General features: G+C 33.9%; 1 protein-coding gene across 4 annotated transcripts in view; it reads left to right on the top strand.

The window, feature by feature from the left end:
- The window catches only part of GK (glycerol kinase), a 37,055-nt gene that overhangs the window by 7,404 nt on the left and 9,147 nt on the right, over positions 1-20,504 (top strand). For 3 of the 4 annotated variants that reach the window (XM_015885156.1, XM_015885146.1, XM_015885133.1), the window contains exons 2-17: positions 1,320-1,393; positions 2,025-2,131; positions 2,674-2,751; positions 3,696-3,775; positions 4,777-4,914; positions 5,448-5,557; positions 6,116-6,182; positions 7,029-7,046; positions 8,662-8,697; positions 9,288-9,355; positions 10,937-10,979; positions 11,652-11,732; positions 13,754-13,832; positions 15,706-15,802; positions 17,453-17,537; positions 20,308-20,428. In XM_015885156.1, coding sequence (XP_015740642.1) covers positions 1,320-1,393; positions 2,025-2,131; positions 2,674-2,751; positions 3,696-3,775; positions 4,777-4,914; positions 5,448-5,557; positions 6,116-6,182; positions 7,029-7,046; positions 8,662-8,697; positions 9,288-9,355; positions 10,937-10,979; positions 11,652-11,732; positions 13,754-13,832; positions 15,706-15,802; positions 17,453-17,537; positions 20,308-20,428 — 1,282 coding nt within the window. The remainder of the gene's footprint in view (positions 1-1,319; positions 1,394-2,024; positions 2,132-2,673; positions 2,752-3,695; positions 3,776-4,776; positions 4,915-5,447; positions 5,558-6,115; positions 6,183-7,028; positions 7,047-8,661; positions 8,698-9,287; positions 9,356-10,936; positions 10,980-11,651; positions 11,733-13,753; positions 13,833-15,705; positions 15,803-17,452; positions 17,538-20,307; positions 20,429-20,504) is intronic. The other variant, XM_015885138.1, reaches the window with a different exon arrangement.

Genomic DNA, 20,504 nt, shown 5'->3' with positions numbered 1-20,504 from the left:
TGGTTGGACTGGATGATCTTTTAGGTCTTTTCCAACCTTGGTGATTCTATGATTCTATGAAAGTAGACAGTACTATCTTAATGAAATCAAGTGTTTATTGATTGAAAGCTCTAAGAGAAGTTACTAAAATTTGTGAAATGAGAAGATTTCCAAGCAAGTTTAGAAAGGATTCAGTCATATCCTAGGGAATAGGAGGGTATAACTGAATTTTATACCTTCAGTATGAGAGGAATTGTCTAAATCTAATCCCACTCTGCTTACTGGGAAAAGATAGGGTGTTGTCCTGCTGGCATGTTCTGCAATTGACCTGATTCTCTGGTTAGATTTTACTTCCAAGGTTTCTGAATGTTCTTTAGGTAAAAGGTTCTGAATGGTGATAGTGAGAAAGAGCTATTTTCCTAGGAACATGGTTATTGCCATGTCAGTTATTCATTATACAATCAAGTTGAATGTTTTACTTAGTGTCATTTTGGCTTGGCACAGTGGGTTACTTTCAGAATCAGACCACTGTTAATGGAAGTTAATGAAAAGTTTTGTGTCTTCTGCTTCAGTTTCTACTGCAAGGCAGAAACTCCACTTCATGTTTCCTAAAGAATGGCCATTAGTATAGCACTCAGGATTCTCTTCTCTCTTTCTTCTATTGCAGTGTATCCAAATCTAAGTCACCTTTCTGCATATTCTTCTCCTTTTTAACACACTGTGTTGCCACAGTAATTTTCTTCTTCTTCTCAGATTGTTTATGAGCTCTGTATATGCAGTTTGCACTAGGAAATAGTTTCCTTTTAGGTGCTTCTTCATTATTCACAATTAGATCCCTTCTGCTGGCTCTAAACTGGTTGTGATTATCTGTCTCTTAAAAGTTGTTGCTTTTCCTAAAACTGACACAGTGATAGTGATCTCTCCTTTTGCCATATCTGTGGCAGCAGAGTAACAGAGCAGAAGCCAAAGAAAAGTTGTTATCACTAGCGTTTGTTGCTTTACTGACTGAGAAATGTATTCTAATGTATATCATTAATTTAAGTTCTAAAACCTCCTCAAGAAAAGAAGAATATGGCTATTTCCCATAATTGGCAGCAAAGCTTACCAAAATATTCTTTGCTCCTTAATTGGATGAATTCATACATCTGAACTCAGTTTATGGGTATTTGGTTGTTTGTTGGGAGTTTTTTTTTGGTTGGTTGGTTGGTTTTGTTAATGATAGATTAGTAAATAACTATCAATTATCATTTAACTATATTTATTCCAAATCATAAATGTTCATTTATTGTTGTTTAAACCTCTGTGTTCATAGAAAATCCAATTGTGTAATTTATTTTCAGGTATTTAATGCAAAAACAGCAGAGCTCCTGAGTCACCATCAAGTTGAGATACAGCAGAAATTTCCAAAGGAAGGGTATGAATTTTTTGTGGCTTTTTATTCATTTGCATACATTTTGATAGACTGTATATACTGTCATCTACGCATGACCAAAACTTAAGTTGGTGAATAACTACTGAGAAAACAGTATCTGCTATAAGTGACTGTGGTGGGAAACATGGTGTAAAATAACTAGACTGGGTACCCAGTATATATTGTGAATTATGAAATTCATAAAGACTTAGCTTTTTCCTTTCTGGCCAATCACACACTTGCAGTCTTGTTTAAAGAGGCTAAGTTGCCTATTTTTACAATTTAGTTATATTCTTCAGCTTTGTCCAGAGAGGTTGCTTAGTGTGTTCTCTGAGATGTTTTGTGTTTGTTTTCTTTTGATGTGTCTACCATTTGTCCCTAAGCCCTCTGCCTGCGATAGAAGAAAATTATTTTTTTCTGCAGTCAGTTTTGCTATGAAATAACATTTACTCTTTAAAGAAGGCTTTGAAATTTACTAAATATTTTATGGATATGTAATACGTATCCATAGCTGTGGTTGTGACAAAATGCTCAGCTGATTTTAGTTCAGAATTGATTTTTTTTTTTTTTTCTAAATGTAACTTTCTGACTTGCATTTTTCATTTTATTAACTGATATTTCCTATTTGTTCTAGGTGGGTAGAACAAGATCCAAATGAAATCTTAAAGTCAGTCCTTGAATGTGTGGAAAAAACCTGTGAGAAACTACAGCAGCTGAATATAGACATCACTAACATAAAAGGTATTCTAAGTGGAAACCGTTGGCTTTAACATGCTCATAGTTGAGCAAGTCAGATTCTCTAGTTTTTAAGTCAATAAAAAATAAGGTGGCAGCTCACCCTGGCCTCAAAGAAAATGTTAAATTTCACTGAGAGTAGTTTGTTTGGGAGGAATGATGAGAAAAGATGTTGTTCAGATATGTTAGCAAGGCAAAAATCTGCAGAATAGACTTACGTAATCTTGCAAAATCATTCTGAAATGTAAACTGTTCAAGTGCTATTGGTGAAAATTAGTTTATCTGTCAGTGTTAATGTTGCCTTAATTTGTGGAAAAATAAAAAGGAATTAGAGCACTGGTTAAGCAGTATAAGTTGAGTGCTCAATTTTTAGAAGTAATTATTCTAGATTGTAATGTGAAAAAGTTGGAAGCATTTTATTTCCCATTTACTTGCCTCTTCTCCTTACATGTTCCTCCCTCATCTCCACCTCTCCTTTCCCTCCCACACCCCAAAAAGGGGAAAATAAACCTTCTGAAAAGGATACTTCTTTCTATTTTGTCCTGAAGCCATTGGAGTTAGCAACCAGAGGGAAACAACAGTGGTTTGGGACAAGACGACTGGAGAACCTCTTTATAATGCTATTGGTAACTACTATAACTTTATAACGTGTAATATTGCAAAGTGAGTGTGTTGTAGAAAAAATGCTGTCCTAGTTCTGTGTGCATCTTGCTGTGGCCTGGCCTACTGACTTCTTTTGAGTGTTTGAGATCTATCATTAGCTGTGTGTTTATATACACGAGTGCCACATTCTGTTACAACTATTTCCTAATAACTTAATAAAATACCTAATAAGCTTTTAACAAAAAACAAAGTTCCTGAAGTGTTTTGGACATCTTAGCAAGCCTTGAAGGCCTGGCTTGTGCAAAACCACTTCATTTTAAATGAAGGAGCTTACTAAATGGTTAGGATTCTTGGGATTTAACCATAAAGTAAACATTTTGTTTATGAGTTTAAAAAAATACTTAATGATTTGGAATTGAATTTTTTACTTTCCTTGGCTTTTCTGCTTATGCCTCCTTAGAAATTGTGATTATCTAGAATTGTTCTCTCAGCTTATGTCAAGTGCCAGGAAATTTAGCATTGTACTATTGAAGGACTAGGACGTTTCTGTGTTTAAATACATGTCGTTTACAGCTTTATTGTAAGCTCTACCACGATAACTCTGGCATAGCACTTTAGTTCAAAGTTTTGTAATTATAGTAAATAATCAACCTACTGTTTGTTTTAACCTTCTAAATTAATAGCACTCATCCGCTATAAACGAAGTGGTATAAGTCATTCACTTGTGCTCTAGCAGAGAAAAATATATATTATTTTATGTGGAAAATCATGTCCGATATCACAAATCGTTAGTTCTTCTGAATGAGTTTATGTGGCCTCTGTAAAATAAGTTCAGTATTAAAAAGGAAAAAAAAAAAAAAAAAAAGAAGAAGAAGAAAAAAGAAGACAGGAATTTACTGACAAATGCATCTTACTCATGTCACTGTTGTTGTAATAGATCATTTGATTATTTTATTCATGTTTCTAGTGTGGCTTGACCTAAGAACTCAGTCAACAGTTGACAGGCTTCTTAAGAGAATTCCAGGAAATAACAAATCTTTTTTTAAGGTAAGAGGGATTACAGAATATTAAGTAGTAGCTGAACTCTTACTGCTATAATATATAGTATATTGTGTCATGAGGTATTTCTTGAAAAATTGCCTAAAACAAAGTCAGTCAGTTGTAGCTTCCAGCTTGTCAAATAATAAAAAATGGGCATAATGTTATACGCACCAGTCTGAGACTGGAAAATAGTTACTTTCCTCAAATAAACTGGTAATATACCTTAAATACTTTGCTAGAGAAGTTCGATGGGCAATTGTGAGACTTCATTATGTGCTTCCTGTCTAATAACTAAACATTCTTCCAAAAAGAGCAAGTAGAAAAAAAAGTTCATAAATCATTAGTTGATATGAAATGTTTCATTATCATTTCTCCTCATATGTTGTAGTATTAAATTCAGTTGCAACCAGTCTGAAAAGTGCAAAGATATTTTATTAAAAATATATATATATATTTTTAATGAGTATATATCAAAGGTTGGAAATAAATGCTTGCAGAATAGTGTCATAATTCTTGGATATACATTTTCCTTGATTGCTTATACAAATATTTTATATATCTTCCTATAGCCAGCAAACATGAGGAAAGTATATAAACTTACTTGCTTTTAAGTTCAAGTAGAATACAAATTCTGACTTTTGTGTGGCATGCTGCTTATCCTTGTCAAATTCGTTTTCTGTAAAGCCATATGGAGATATCCTAGATAACTCTGGATTTCTGCTAACAACTGTTCCTACATAAAGGATTTTTGATCCGGGTTTAGCTCAGCTTTCATCTGTGTCCATTATGCAGTAGTTCTTCAGGTTTAATATTTTCAGACTTGCTTACTGAATGCTTACAATTTATTTTCATAAAAAGCTTATGAATTTTCTCTTGAGTTTTGAGTCTTGACTCTTTTACTTACTATGGTCCATTTTTATTTAACAACAGTAGTTGTGGAAAATATCTCGGCATTATGTTAAATGTTTGATTATTTTTTTTCCTAATTTATGTTTTTCATTTTACAGTTTAGGACTGGTCTTCCACTTTGCACCTACTTCAGTGCAGTGAAACTTCGGTGGCTTTTGGATAATGTCGAAGAGATTAGGAAAGCAGTTGATGATGGAAGAGCGATGTTTGGAACTGTTGATTCGTGGCTCATATGGGTATGTATTTATGAGTTCATTTTCACTCTTCTAAAAATGAATTTCAATTTCCTGTTTGCAAGTTCCTAAATAAAACTTTTTCTCCCAAAGTTGCAGACAAAACCAAAATTTTAGTTATTTACTGTCTGCTTGTAACAATATACAGTCCTCTTCTGAACAACTGCATAGTTTTTTATTTATTTATATTTATTTTTATTTATTTTTATGTATTTTTTGCATATGTGCATGACGCATATGACAACACTTCCCATTTATAGGTTGCTGGATAACTTTTTTCATACTTTTGGGCAAACTTGAACTTTAGAAAGATATATTAGCCGCCTTTGTAAAATAAGAATCCAGGAGGTATTTCTGTGCCCTTACTATCTTTCCCGTGCCTTTATTCTACTGTATCTGGTTTTAGTTGTTGCAGAAGCATCGGTGTTCCCACTCCCAATCTGAATGCTTTGTGAATTTAGATTTTGTTTGTAATTTGTTGAAATAAATTTGTATCTTCTCATGCCAAATACTGTTGATTTTTTTTCTTTATTCAGTGTTTGACAGGTGGTAAGAATGGAGGTGTTCACTGTACAGATGTAACTAATGCCAGTAGAACGATGTTGTTCAACATTCATTCCTTGGATTGGGATCCTGAGCTCTGCCAGTAAGCTCAGCTTTATAGTAATAATGCTATTTAAGTGGATTCTGTAAATGTTGTCCTAAAAAAACACTCAATAGTAAGAATTTCTTATCTAGCTTATAATCACAATTACTGTTGTATTTACTGTTAATATGTAAGATTTGTTGTTAACCAAATGTCTAAATTACAAGTAATTTTTAACAGCAGAGCCTTGAATTTTTCTGTGGGTAGAAGACTGTTTCATGAAAACAATTACATTTAATAGTTTGTCTATTCATTAATTTCATTTGTAGTTACAATGATAGAGTTTCTATTTTGAGTTTAAATTTATTGATCACTATATTATAAAGGTAGTGTTGGAAGAGTTAGATATGTCTTCAAAGTACCCAAATATATTCTAATTCAGTGTCACATTTTATGAGAAATTGAGAAACATACAGTGATGCATGAAATCCTAGGTATTTAAATTCCCCTTTATATATTTTTTTTCCTTATACCTTAAACTTGTTTAAGAAAATAAATGCAAAATCCTTCCTGATTTAGCACAGACCACATATATAACTTATTTTGTATTGTGTTCAGATTCTTCGATATTCCGATGGAAATACTTCCAAAAGTACGAAGCTCATCTGAGATTTATGGCCTGATGGTATGTATCCTTGTGCGTGTGTGTAGGTTGATCTTGTAAAAATATGTCAGAATCAATTGAGAGAATTTTCATTCAAACTAATGGCTTTTTCTGGACTAGTATTGTTTGACTTAGGACTAGACTAGGATGTCAATATCTCCTGCTGTAAGATATTATATGAAGGTAAATGTCTGCCAGATGTTAAGTATCAAGTAGATAAAACAGGATGGGAGAGGTTTTTGATAAGCACAAAAATTTGATTTTTGTTGACAAGTACTGTGGAAGCTACCTGTCAAAATGCAAGGTATATTTAGTAGATCAGAAGTAATGAGGTTGCACTGAAGATTATTTAGGAGTAAAATATGGATTTCTGTCATGGGCCTGAGATTGCAGATTTAATATGATGTGGCACTAACTCTTCTGATAAAGTGACAGTTAATTTATTCTTAAAACCTTCAGAATAAGATAAGCTGGATATTGTGATTTCTCTAATTTTTTCCCTGACATTTTACCCCATTGTTTACTAAGAACATAAAAACATGTTGTACTTAAGATAAATTAAAATATTTTTATTTAAAATGCAAACCCAACTTGCCTGAAATGTAAGTAATTTTACTAGTGTGTCATTAAAGATGTCACTAGAAATCATTACTGACTTTCACTAATTAGAAGTGTCAGATAAGTGTGAGTTGTAATTAAGTTGAAGGAGTGGAGCAAACTAAATACTACTAGGCAATAATGTAATAAGAAATGAGATACTACAACGTGGCACCTGAAGCAGAATAGCTGGTTACTTTAAATTTGTACTTGTGTTTCTTTTCCCATTTCTTCCTACTATTTTTTTCTTTTCCTCCTTTTGCTGACTAGAAAATCTGTCCTAGCCTGGTGAGTAAAGGCTTCTATTAGGCTGACCACCTGTATGTCATCCACTCTGTTTATATGCTGTGCATTTCCACTGATGTTAGAATTAGTAAAAGCACACTTCCTAGTCCTATAAACTTGCAAGTATTTCCAAATTTGAGATATTACAGTGACTGTTCACAACAAATTTTTTTTTTAAAATATAAAATATTAAATATATAAATATTATATATAAAATACATACAATTCTAAAATATAATGTTTCTGTATGTGTGTGCTTTAGTTTGCAGGCTACTGAATATTTACTTTCATATTGAAGTAAAGAATAGAGCTATTGTCTAGTAAGTGTTGTTATACTGAAACATCAGATTACACTGGGGTTTTCAGTCCATTTTTAAACTGAATTACCTTCAATCCAGTTAAATTAAGTGTGAATTTAGAAAAAAAACAAAACAAAAAAACAGATTGGAAATGCACTTGCATGGCTTCACTGAAAATTCACTTTCACAGTTCCACAGAGAAAAAAATTACCACAGAGGTAACTGTTGTCAAGATATATATTTATTATGATACTTATTGTAAGAATGCAACTGAACAACTATGTGGTAGTGTTTGGAAGAGGTTCTTATGCGCTTGAAATGCTCTATCTTAAAATGAGGCATCCGTCTTTGCCTAACAATTACTTTTTTTTCGAGTCACTTTACTGTTAGTCTTGACACAGACTGCATGTTACACTGCATCTTGCTTTCAGTACACTGTGATTTAAAAAAACATCATATGTATTAAGAACTATTGAGATGACATTGAGCATACCGGTAAAATTCCTGCTACATTTTAGGAATGAGCTGCATGAAGCTGAAGTCCAGTGCACAACTCAACCATATAGTTTATGTGACTCTTTCCTGCCTGATTTTATTCATGGGCTGTATACGTCCAATGTGCAGCTCAGCTCAATCATATTTATTTGACCCTTTAGGCATTAAAGCCTCCTTACATTTTTTTTTTCATTCACCAACCTTAAACCAGCTTCAATGGATTTCTATTTAAAGTGATATAAAAAGAAGAAAGCTCTGGGTTTTATTTACCTCTATATTCTTCGTATTAACTAAGATGTAGTTAATTTAAAACAGTGAATAGTAGTGACTCTATGCAATGAATCTCTGCTTTTCATATATAAAACATAACAGGATTTACTTATTTTCTTACTTTCTTACTTCTCTCATGTGGGTTGTTTTTTGTTGTTTTTTGTTTGTTTGTTTGTTTTCTCCCAGGAATCTGTCTTTATGTATTTTAGTTGTAGCTCTTCACTTCATGCTCTATGCAACAAATACCTAAAATAAATTTTCTCCTACCAGAAGTATTTTTCTCCAGAATGCTGTTTTCCTTATCAATATTTTATATCCATTTCCCATTTCTTAGTAGAGAATTTTAATAGAATTGAAATAGTGAAAAATACATTCTTTAAAGCCAACTTATACAGCATTTAGTGACTATCCATTCTTGTATGACTTCATCTGTTCTCTTATGCATGCAAATTTTTATCTCCCAGTCAAATATAAGTTGAGCTTCTTTTTGATTGCCTTAAATTGTATTCATGGAAAGCTAATCTGGAGCTTTCCTTTCTCTTTTTGTGATTCAGAAAATGGGAGCTTTGACAGGTGTACCAATTTCTGGGGTAAGTCAACTTCTTTAACTCAAATTTTAGATCGAGATGTAACTCCACTGCAAAAATCTTTAAGAAGAGTGAATCTTGATACAAAGAAAGTTGTTGGTTTCCAAGTTATTTAGCTTCATGTTTAACATGAAATGAATTTTGAAGTTGAATTAATACTGAAGGAGTTAAGATCTGGCCGTGGAAATACAGCTGTCAACTGTAATGCATATAGGTAGTTATGTTGAAAACTGAGAATCGTTAAGGAAATGAATAGCATTACAGAATGGAACCAAGCTCTGCTTTGTATGTAAAAGGGATTCAGTATATACATAATCCAGAAATTTGAGGAAGATTCTCATCTTTTTTCCCACAACACACATTTAATAAATTTTAATTTTGATATTTTTTATTTACCACAAGGATCATGACACATTTTGTTTACAGTTCTTACAAAGGGAAGAGAGTTATCTCTACAGGTTTTTCCTCACTTTCAATTCGCTGTGTGTTCCTAATAGGCTAGAGCTATAGTTAAATATACCTGTTCATACTACTTGTCTGTGAATGTGATTTATATGCAGACATTTGCTAAAAAATATAATTCTTTTTTTCAGTGCTTAGGTGACCAGTCTGCTGCTCTTGTTGGGCAAATGTGCTTCCAAGATGGGCAAGCAAAAAACACGTAGGTTATGATGAATGTTGTGAGATAAACAGTAGGTCACTGCTCTGTTTTAAATTTAGCATTATGTTCTCTTCTGAGCTAACTGACAAATATTTTTGTAGTTACCACATAACTACAGCTGTACCTTTCAACTTTGATCTAGAAATTGAACAGTGTCCTGACTTCCAAATAAAATACTGGAGTTATTAAAGCATAATGGTTTGTGATGTATAGTATGGAACAGAGTCACTGTGAGAAAATATCTGTGTTTTTTAATTTTAATTTAAAGTTTTTAATTTTAAGATACACCAAAACACAGAGCAAAGTATTTGCTATTGTAACTTAAATTGTGTGGTCTAAAGTAAAACAAATACAGGCAATGTGAATTAAGATTGCATAGATTTCAATGACAAAAACCACACAGTACAGCTAGATGGGGAAAGATCACTTAAGCTGAAGTGCTTAGCTTTGGTTCTGTGTCTCTGTCATTGGGGAATTTTAAATCTGATTTTTTCCCCAGTTCTCAGCATCTTAGTTTCCCTTGTTTAAAAAAGCTGATCAGTTAAATCAGGCATGCAATGTAATCAAATATTTACTTGAGGAAAAGCTCAATGCTTAAGTTATTGTTTCATCTGCTATTTCTTGCTTTAATGAATCTAGATATATACACAGCATTGGACTTTCATAGATGTAATTACACATTAATCTATACTTGTTGCTAATTAACCTCTAAGTTATCTTTTATACTTATGCACAAGTCAATTTACAAGTTTGCACAAGTCAAAGTTAGTTTTGTTAAAACAAACATGCTTCTGAGCAATTTTGTCACAAAGCACTTTTATAAGAAATATTTATATAAAATAAGAGATGCTTGGAAAAATATCCACCTAGAGCCAAAAAATCAGATGAGATTTCTAGCCATTTTGTTACACTACTTTGTCCTTTTTATTCTACAAATATAATTTAAGACTTTCTTGTTACTATTTGTAAGCTTTGGATTTTCAGAGTATTACATAAAAACCAATTCTTAATTAGTTAGAATAAATGAGCACAGAGTATGATGTTGTTAAACTATGTTTTTGTATGCATGTGCGTGCATATACATGTAGTGTTTCAAATGAGAAACATGCAATTTTTAGAAGTTGAATTTGTTTACAAAAAAAAAAACCCAACAATCTGTGACAGGAACAAAGTTTGTTGCATTTTCACCTTTAAAAGTTTGAACTAAAAAGTTTAAAAAGTTTAAAAGTTGTGAAATATTTATTTTATAAAGTGGCTTTCATAGTCAGCATAAACTGAAGTAAGTAAACACTGCCAGCAAAGAGGAATTTGTACTCAGTTTTCAGCTCTGTCTGCTCCTTGATAGGTACTGTACAATAAATGATCAGAGAGAAAGTGTGGAACCAGATTTTTCAGCCTCAGGCTGCATTTAAATAAACTGTGTGAGAATGGTTTCATCATCCATTAATGGTAACATAAATTCTGAGGGGAAAAAAAAAGTGATATCTTGATTCTCCGTAGGGGAGTCATGGATTCAGGAACAGCAGTAACTGCTTATCTTTTAAATGACCTACTTTTAACTTTTCTTTGATCTCTGGATAGGTATGGAACAGGATGTTTCTTGCTGTGCAATACAGGTCAGAAGGTCAGTTGTGTTTTTTTCATTTTTCACATGTTTTTCGCAATTTTCAGTTAAGTAGTTAAGTATAACTGTAAATAAACCTGAAACTTATTAGCAGTAATTGTATTGCTTGAGGTAAGGCAAAAATGCTTATTGAAATAAAAAAGAACAGAAAGTAATAGTTTGTTTAAGGTGTTTCAGTAAGACTCTTCTTTCCTAGCTGCAAGTGAGCTTCTCATAGCAAGTTTCTTGCTCTTCCCTTGTATATAATTCTTAAACTCACTCAAAAAATGGTGAGTGTTGTGTTACTTACATGCTCTATTCTTGTCTTGACTATTTTATTCCTTGTTTTTTCACATTTGTTTCTCTGTAGTTCCAGCTGAATAAATAAAGTATATCTTTGGCTTACTTCACATTTACATCTTCTGAAATCCCCCAGTTATTTGATATAGAAAGTCTGGAAAGATCCAGGGCAGCAAATGAAGATTAAAATTAAAACACCAGCAATTCAAGGGTTTTATCTCACCTGTTTATGTAGATAATTTACTTTGTTTAAACTTACTATATATATATATATATATATATATATTTTCCCTCTCAGTTTTGTCTTTTTTTTTTTTTTTTTTTAAATCATTTGCATGTACTTAAGTAAATATTTTCTGCCTGTGTTTTTTATTTTCTTCTTACCCTCCTTAGTCCGTGTTTTCTGACCATGGTCTTCTAACCACGATAGCTTACAAACTGGGCAGAGACAAACCTGTTTGTTATGCATTAGAAGTAAGTAAAATATTTTCTTCCTTTTTATACTGATACGTGATTATGATTACATTTGATTTTTGGGATCTTTCTGTTATCTCCAGTGAAACCATTCAGTTGCACAGAAGTTAAAAAGGCTTTTTGATATAGCTTTGTGCCTCAAGGCTTATGTGTGGTTTTGGCCATCTTATCTCCAATCTAGATCACTTAATCTAAAAAAAAATTTCTACTCTGAATTCTGAGCATGATGTCTGAAAGATTGTTTCATTTCCACAGTCTCAAATCTTTCATAAATGTTCTAAGTAAACAAATAGACCAAGATTGAGTTTAAAAAGGAGGATATACTGAGTAAGTCTTTTAGCTATTCTGGCAAAACAAAATGCGTCACTAGATATCTTCTGTTTTTAATTTCATTCTAACGGTTTTTACTTCAAACTTAAAAGTCTGAGCCAAATTTCTGAGACAAGCTACATCGAACAGTTAAGCTCTTTTTACCTGCTAAAACATAGGTGCCTGTTTCCAATTCCTTTAGTTCCTCAGTTCTCCACACAACTGTGAGTATATCCAAATTCTGTAAGAAATCACACTTTACCTATAACTTTACCTATAACTAAGTTTCATCATTCTAAAACTCTGCCTCTGAAGCACAGGACAACTCAACAACTGTTTGTCACCACTGCTTCATTGGGATCAGTAGAATTATTCTTCCATTTCTATTATTTGTGGGCTTGATCTCACAGTTATTTTTTAAAAATGCATATTGAATTGTCTGCTACCATTGAGCTTTTGAAGAGAGCCTATGTTTTCCATGTTGAACAGACCAAGACAACACACAGGATTTTATTCTCTGGAAAAATAATTTGTGGCTTACAGTGTCACAGAGTTATCTAGATCAATCTCTGTCCATAACAGATGGGCAGTAGGCCCATGGGCTCCCCGGCCCCCAAAAATGGGAAGGGAAAGGGGGTAGGGAGATGGGAGCTGGGCTCAAGGAAACAAACAGAGCAGTGGCAATGATCTCAGGAGGAAAATTTATTTTTTCTAACTATGATATTGAAATGCAAGATAACACAATATTATACAATCTAATTGAAATTGAGGCTAATAAATCAAGTAAGATAAGAGAGAATTTTCCAAAAACCAAGAAGCCTACTTTGAAATTGAAGACGCCACAGCTTGGAAACACACTCACAACCACTGCTAGTCAGTGAGAGATTAAGAGTGAGCATCACTTCCATGACGTGTTTCCCTCTCTGACCATGAGGTCCTCTGGGACATATAGTTCTTCTCTGTGCTCTTCATGATGTCATGATGTGGAATACCAATAGCAAAAATTTCAAAACCATGACATACAGTTACCAGGATGTGGGAGGTTGTGTTTGCCATGTTCGGGCAACTTTGGGATTTTCATTTTGTATGTATGTGTGAGAGGTCTGGTTTGTTTTTAGACCTTGAAGGAAGAACTGGAACTTTTATTTCTACATGCTCACATAACATTTATGCACACTTTTCTTCTTTGTCATCTTTAATGATAATGTCTGAAAAAAATGTCTTCACCAGAAGACACTGTGTTCTTTCTACTCCTACATCTGTACTAGAATAATGCCATGGTTAAGACACTTTCTAGAGTGAAAAATAGGGATTCAAGTTTTTGTTTTATTTAAACCCGTATATTTTAACTGTATGTGCTAGCTGTTTAGAAAACACCTCTGTTTCCTTCTAGCAATGGTTTATAATGAGAATATAATGCTGTTTCCATTTCACTCGAAGCTTGGTATAGAAACCCAAATGGGTTTTTGCTGTGGGATGGGAGGCATGCAAATTATCTGATGGAACCATTCAGGGATGTTTATTGAGGCAACAGAGGACTTTTGGTGTCAAATGAAAGTGACTAAATTTTCTGTCTCTCTGGCTGTTTGTATTTAGACCCTAGACATAATTAGTTTTGTCCCTAAATTAGAGGAACCCAGAATATTGCTTAGGAAGCAGCTCCTCTCCATGGAGAAAACTGCATGTAATTGTAGTGATTTTGTTTTCTTCAGGGGTCAGTTGCAATAGCTGGTGCCGTAGTTCGTTGGCTGAGGGACAACCTAGGTATTCTTCAGACTTCACAGGAAATTGGTGAGTATTTGCAATTTGCAGCTGTTAATTTCAAGAGTTCTTTTTTACTTGCTTGATGAGTTGTTGAATTCTGACAGCTGTGTTATTGTTGAATGAAACTCAAAATATTCAAGTTAAGAAGAGCTGAAAGATGCATACATTTTGCTGTGCAGCCCCTGTTTATTTATATTTTTCACTGATATTTTATACAACATATCACTAAGATAAGCCTTTGTCAACTTTCCCTAGCAAGCAGATTCTCAGTAAGATGCTGAACTTGCAATATTTGTACAGTATTCAGTTTTCCAGAGCCAAGAGTATATAAGACTGTTATGAAACCCAAAACATATTGGATCTTAAACCAACAAATGTATTTTTTGCTGTCATAAACGTGACAATCTGAAGCGCTAAATCTGCAATGATTGTTGCAAAAGAATTCATATCCATTGAAGTAGAAACTTCAGTTTGCAAAGCTGTCTCTTAAAGGAATGATGGGTAATCACAGAATCAAGGAACCTTAAAGATCATTTAGTTCCAACCCTCCTGCCATTGGCAGGGACACTTCCCATTAGACCAGTTTGCTGAAAGCCCCATTCCATCCTTGGGAAGGTACCTGTTTGGGCTGCCTTTTTTGGCTGCAATTCCTTTAGAACTTGTGTTGCTGATTTTTTTTGCTTGAACTAAAACAAGCTGGTGTGTAACACAGTAACTACAAATACACCAGACATCAAACATATGCATTATAGCAGTTTCAAAGTGGTTGATATAATGAGATTTAGGAATGAAAAGCAATTCATTAAAATTTTAAATACTTTGATATATTTTTTAAAAGTAGGGAAAAAATAGAATTCAGATTGGACTTAAAGCTAAGCAGAAATTCAAAACAATCTGTTTTTCTATGAGAAAGCTTTTCTCTCACTTCTACTTGTATACAGAAGAATACCAGAATTAGCATGTTGTTGAAACAGAGTGGTACCTGTTGGCTTCATAAGTTTCATTAGACCTCTGAAAGGTCAGGGATTCAAGAACTTTGATTTTGTCATTGATGTTAAAATCTTGTGGGACTTCTATCATCGTTTCCTGTTTCTTTGAAAATGGTCTCCCCCTTCCTTCACTCCTTTAAGTGGATTCTGTATGAAAGTGCCATTTGAAAAATAATTTTTGACTATACTACTTTCATCTCTGTTGCTATTGTTTGATCAATGCAAACAGAAGAAATTTTCAAAAGCTGAAAAAATAGACTTTCTTTACTTGTTATAGGAAGGAGCTGAGCACTAACATTACTTTATTTGTCATGCTGGATGCTTTAATACAACTTTTAAAATTACATGTTTTAATATTGGGGAGTTCAGATATCTGGAATTACTACTCAGATATTAAGAAACTTCATATTTCCTTGTAGTTGGCCGTGTGATTATATTCTTAAGATAAGAATTTAGGACTCTAAATCCATTTGAAATTAATGGGAATTTAGTTCTTAAATCCCTTTGGTCTTGATCCAGTTTTACATGCTTGCCTTGACTTAAATACAAGTGTGACCTTTTGGAAAGCTTTGAAGGTAGAATTCTTTACCTACAGGATACCCTTTGAAAACCTCAAAGAATCTAGGTCAAAATGTAAAGTAAATCATTTTGGTTTTTGATTTTACATTTACCACAGCCTCCTATGCCCCATCTTCTGTCCATATTATTGCAAGTGGACATCGTGTTACAGATGAGGAGATGGCCAGTTAGTTGTGTTTTCTAATCGTAATGACTTGATTGCTTTTGTAACTACCTAACATACTATAAATATTCTCTCTTCAAATAATAATATCTTTGAGTGTTATATATCTTTTAGTTATCGCTGGTGTAGCTGTGAAAAGCTAAGTAAAGACTGTTTGTGTGTGCATTAGAAACACTGGCTGCAGAAGCGGGAACTTCTTATGGCTGCTACTTTGTGCCAGCATTTTCAGGACTTTATGCACCTTACTGGGAACCCAGTGCAAGGGGGTAAGGATCTGAATAAGCACCACCTTTGAAGGAAAATGTAATTATTTTACAAATACTAACAGTAGTCCTTTCAGGTATGAGAAATTGTTCATTGTTTTTGTTTTTCTTGATTCTCTAGAGCATCATCAATCAACCATTGTTTTTCCTTTGTATTTAATCTGTTCAAAACAGCAACTGCTAATGATCAAAGTACAAGAACTAGCTGACTCAGCCAATGATCCTTCCACCCACCTCTAAAAATTTAAAAAAGGAAGGGTGTGGGGGGAAACACTTTGACAAAGTTGTGCTTTACAGAGGACAGTTCACAGAATCACAGAGTAATAGAATATCCTGAGTTGGAAGGGACCCACAAGGATAGTTTTATCATTCATAAACTAAGACTGGGGAGGTTTAGGTTAGATATTAGGAGGGAGTTTTTCACTCAGAGGGTGGTGCTGCACTGGAACAGGTTGCCCGGATTGGTTGTAGATGCCCCATCCCTGGAGGCATTCAAGGCCAGGCTGGATGTGGCTCAGGGCAGCCTGATCTGGTGGCTGGCAACCCTGCCCATAGCAGGGGGGTTGAAACTATATGATCATTGTGGTCTTTTTCAACCCAGGCCATTCTGTGATTCATGACACAGAAAGAGCCAGCCTTTTTTACTTCACGCATTTCTGGTACTGTGTACCTGTGAACTGTGGGGCAACAAAAGCAGAAAAATTAAGTAATTAGTTGTGATTTTCTGAGCTCACTTTCCCACAGCTGTTGCATTCATTATGTCAAGTGACTCAACCTTCTAAATTTTTCCCTATTTCACCTCCCTTTCCTCTTTGATTTCTGTCTGTTAAACACTCGTCAGTGTAATGTCTTCCAATCCCTTCCTTTTGTGAAGACTTAACAGTCTAGTACTAGTTAGATTTACTAGTTGAAGTAGTAGCCTTCTGTTTGTTCCTTACTGCTATTGTGAGCTTGTCTGCTGTTGCTGGAATCAGAGCATTGCATGAGAGTCACAGAAGCATAAAACATATAAAAAAACTTTACTAAATTGAAAAAAGAAATCTTTAAGAATATCAGGTTCCCAAGGCCTGGAAGTTGTGTACTTAGAAATTGAATGCTTTTAGTACTTAAGGAACAAGAAAGCTCTGACACAGGTATTCTAACAATTTTTTAGATCACAGTGCTTAGCTTCTTAACTACCATAAGCTGATCTTTGAAATGGTGGTAACTAAATGTCCTTTAATATCTCAGTTCTTGCATGTATCCAGCACCAAATACACAGCTGGGCTTTTCCTTTAGAACTGAAAGCATGAGAGAATTATTAAGATTTCAGTGACCACTGATACTATTTTTATATACAAGTTATCCTAGATCACACATTCCTTAAGGGAAGAACACTCAAATTTATGTGTGTGTGAGTGAATATGCACCCCTTATGCATGCACATTGACAATAACTTTGTAAATTATGGCAATGAATTGTGTTGATTGAACACTGAAAACAGCTGCTTACAGAGGTAAGAGAACTCAGGTTAAAAAGAAACAAGCTTTTTAGCATTAAAAAGCAGTCCTTATATGACAGAACTGAATGAGCTGTGAATTAAATGGCCTAAGTCTGAAGTATTTTATGGAAAAGATGTTCTAACTGCTGGTTTTCTTTTTCTCTGTTGAACAGTATTATCTGTGGCCTTACCCAGTTTACAAACAAAAACCACATTGCCTTTGCTGCACTAGAAGCAGTCTGCTTCCAAACACGAGAGGTAAAAGCAAATTAGTTGTTAAATTCTTTGTAAACTAGTATGATAATAGTAACTGTGAGTCTTCAGAAAGAGAGGATTAAAAAGGTAGACTGAAAATCAGGTGCTTCATACCACACTTGTATGCTAATTTACATGATGCTTGTGTTGAAGAACTGCTCCTGTAAACTTAGCTACAATGATCTGGTTGGACAGTATATTATTTTTATGGTTTTCTCAACACTTAAAATAAGGTGAACATATTTTGTGAATATCATGAGATGTAGGACAGGCAAACTTTAAAAAGAGAAGGCAGTGCCAAAACAAATGGAGGATTAGAAGACTACGTTCTATATTCTGTGCTCTGACAGATATGACTGATGTTACTTTCCGAACACAAGAGCAGGAGACATATCAAGGGAAATCCATATTCACTTCTTGTCCACAACACATCTAATTGTCTTTGCCACCATTCTGCAAAAACAAAACTAAATTCTCAAACTCAAAATTAATCCTTCAACCAAATCAAAGAGCACGGTATCAGTATGTTGTAAGCATTAAAATATTTTTATCACCATCTACTATCAATTTATGCTCCTTGAATTCTGTAAAAGTATAAGACAAAATGAAAGTCATGGGGTAGGAGTCAAACTTTAATAAGATTTCATGCTTTTAAGATGACGTTATGTAAACATAATTTGTTTTAAAACAGTATGCACCTAACACTGTGTAAGAGGGAGAAAACAGCTTCTTATTTCTCTTGTAACAATGAGTAAAGTAAGAAATACTCCTGTGGAAAAAGAAAGCCAAAAACTTTAGCAAGGCAGATGTCTTTGAAGGTATGCTAACACCCTTTGAGTCTTCAGAAAGTCATGAAAGGAACTTAGTATTGTATCTCTTAATTCTGATACTAAAAGTCAAATTAAAATTACAGCCAACTGAAGTGATAACCTAGTCTGTTGTCTGCTCCGCTCTTTCCTTATCCCTCCTCCTATCCATTCCATCTCACGTGACAGCTCAGTGAACTTTCCAGCAAAAAATTATCCCTCTTTTGCTGAGCTGTTTTTTTGCTGGATTAATGACCTCAGCTGCCTCCCAGAGGACTGTAGCAAATGTCACAAAAAGAGACAGCATGTGGCTCATAGTAGAAGGGAGGGGAAAAATCTTTTCAAGCTGAAGGTGAAGTTAATGGTTTGGACATACCTAGCACTTCATTCCTTAGTCAGTGTGCTTGTGTCACAGGTGGAGGAGTGCCTTATTATGTCTCTGGAAGTACTCAGTACATTAGTAAATTAATTAATAATTTAGTAATTAGGAAATTAAGTCATAGTGATATAAATAAAGCATACATTTTTCAGAAACATAGTCTTAGCTTTGTCTTATCAGAAACAAAGTTATTCTGTTTTAAGTCTGCTTGAACTAGAAGTCTTCCCTGTCCTTCAGGAATACTCTCAAAATTTGGCTGGGGTATTTTTGTTTTGTTTTGCTGTACCGTCCACTTTCTTTTCCTTTTTTATCCAAAAAGTTCCTCCTTTGTGCAATCAGATGTCCCTTGTTGTGGTTTTTTTTTTTCTCTCAGAAAGCATTGTAGAAAAATAATTTTTCCTTTCTGCGAGCTGCACACAGCTGTTATTAGACACAATTTACCTGTGTGCTCTTAATCTAACCTCGCTAAAATAGAAATAGCAGCAGCGTGATCATGATTTGTTTTGTTCCTTCATCACCTCGTTTCTAGCATTCTTTTCACTTTTTAAATCTCTGCTGAGGGCACCACATTATTCAGCATGGTCTCACAAATCGATGTGTTATCACAAGTTGGAGCCTTCAACAGTATATGTAAATCTGAGATTATGAGGCACTGCGGAAGTTCTGAATGGCAGAGAAAATCAGGAGAAATTCAGCAGAGCTGAATGTAAAATGGTACACATAAAGGAAACAAATGGTGAGGAGCAGTATTACTTAGTACTGTCATCAGACTTTCATGATCTGTTGTTTATCGTATTTTCCAGGTTATTTGTAATGTAAATGTAATGTGAGGGCCTATATGTAGTTTCTGCCACAATAAAAACTGACCTTTTACCTTCTTTTTAACTATTTATCTTATGCCAATACTTCTGGTTCCTTCCTGGCTTACTTTCTGGATAAAAATCTACAAGCCCGCTTGTTTTTCTGTATAGATTAACTTTTCCTAGTAAGAGCTGTATAACTGAGTGCCATGTGAAGTACAGAATGGCAGTAACATGCATTTAGTTTCCTTTTTTGTGTTTTATGTATTTTACTTTGTCATTTAAAGCTGAGAAAAGCACACTTATTTTTGCTTTTTTTTTTAAATTCAAATAAATTAAAAACGACAAAGAGAAACTCATTCTGTTATCGTTACTGCCTGTTTATCAAGAATTACATGCTAACAGCAAAAATATAAGTGAGCCATTTGACTTAATACTTTTACAAAACTGTCTAAAACTCAATATTCTGTATTTAGATGATTGTAGGGTAATTCTATGTGCTTCATTTCTTGTTAGTTTTAACAAACTTCATAGTGATTACCAGCTTTTTTTCAATGTTCTTTTCAGACCATACAAGCAAAGATAGACTAGCTATAGGATTTCTGTGATAAATCAAATGCATTTGATGTACGTGAAACAAGACTGCATTGTTGCCATTTTGATGTATATGGGAGGGAGAATTATCTGCTTAACACTGCAGCGTATCAACATACGCTTATCAATATTTTACATTCTGAGGATTTCATGGATTTTTCTGCAATTAAAACTTAACATACATTACTCTTAAGATTTTAGATGCAATGAACAAGGACTGTGGGATACCATTAAATCAGCTGCAAGTAGATGGAGGAATGACCAATAACAAAGTTCTCATGCAACTCCAGTCAGACATCCTCTGTATTCCAGTAGGTAAGATAAAATTACAACTCCTATTTTCTTTTTAAAGCTTAAAACAGCATTCATTCACAATGGCTAATGAGGGCCA

This window comes from Coturnix japonica, chromosome 1 (genome assembly GCF_001577835.2).
Source record: "Coturnix japonica isolate 7356 chromosome 1, Coturnix japonica 2.1, whole genome shotgun sequence".
NCBI lineage: Eukaryota > Metazoa > Chordata > Aves > Galliformes > Phasianidae > Coturnix > Coturnix japonica.
Note: the sequence above shows the minus strand (reverse complement) of the source record. Positions and strands in the feature narration are given on the sequence as shown.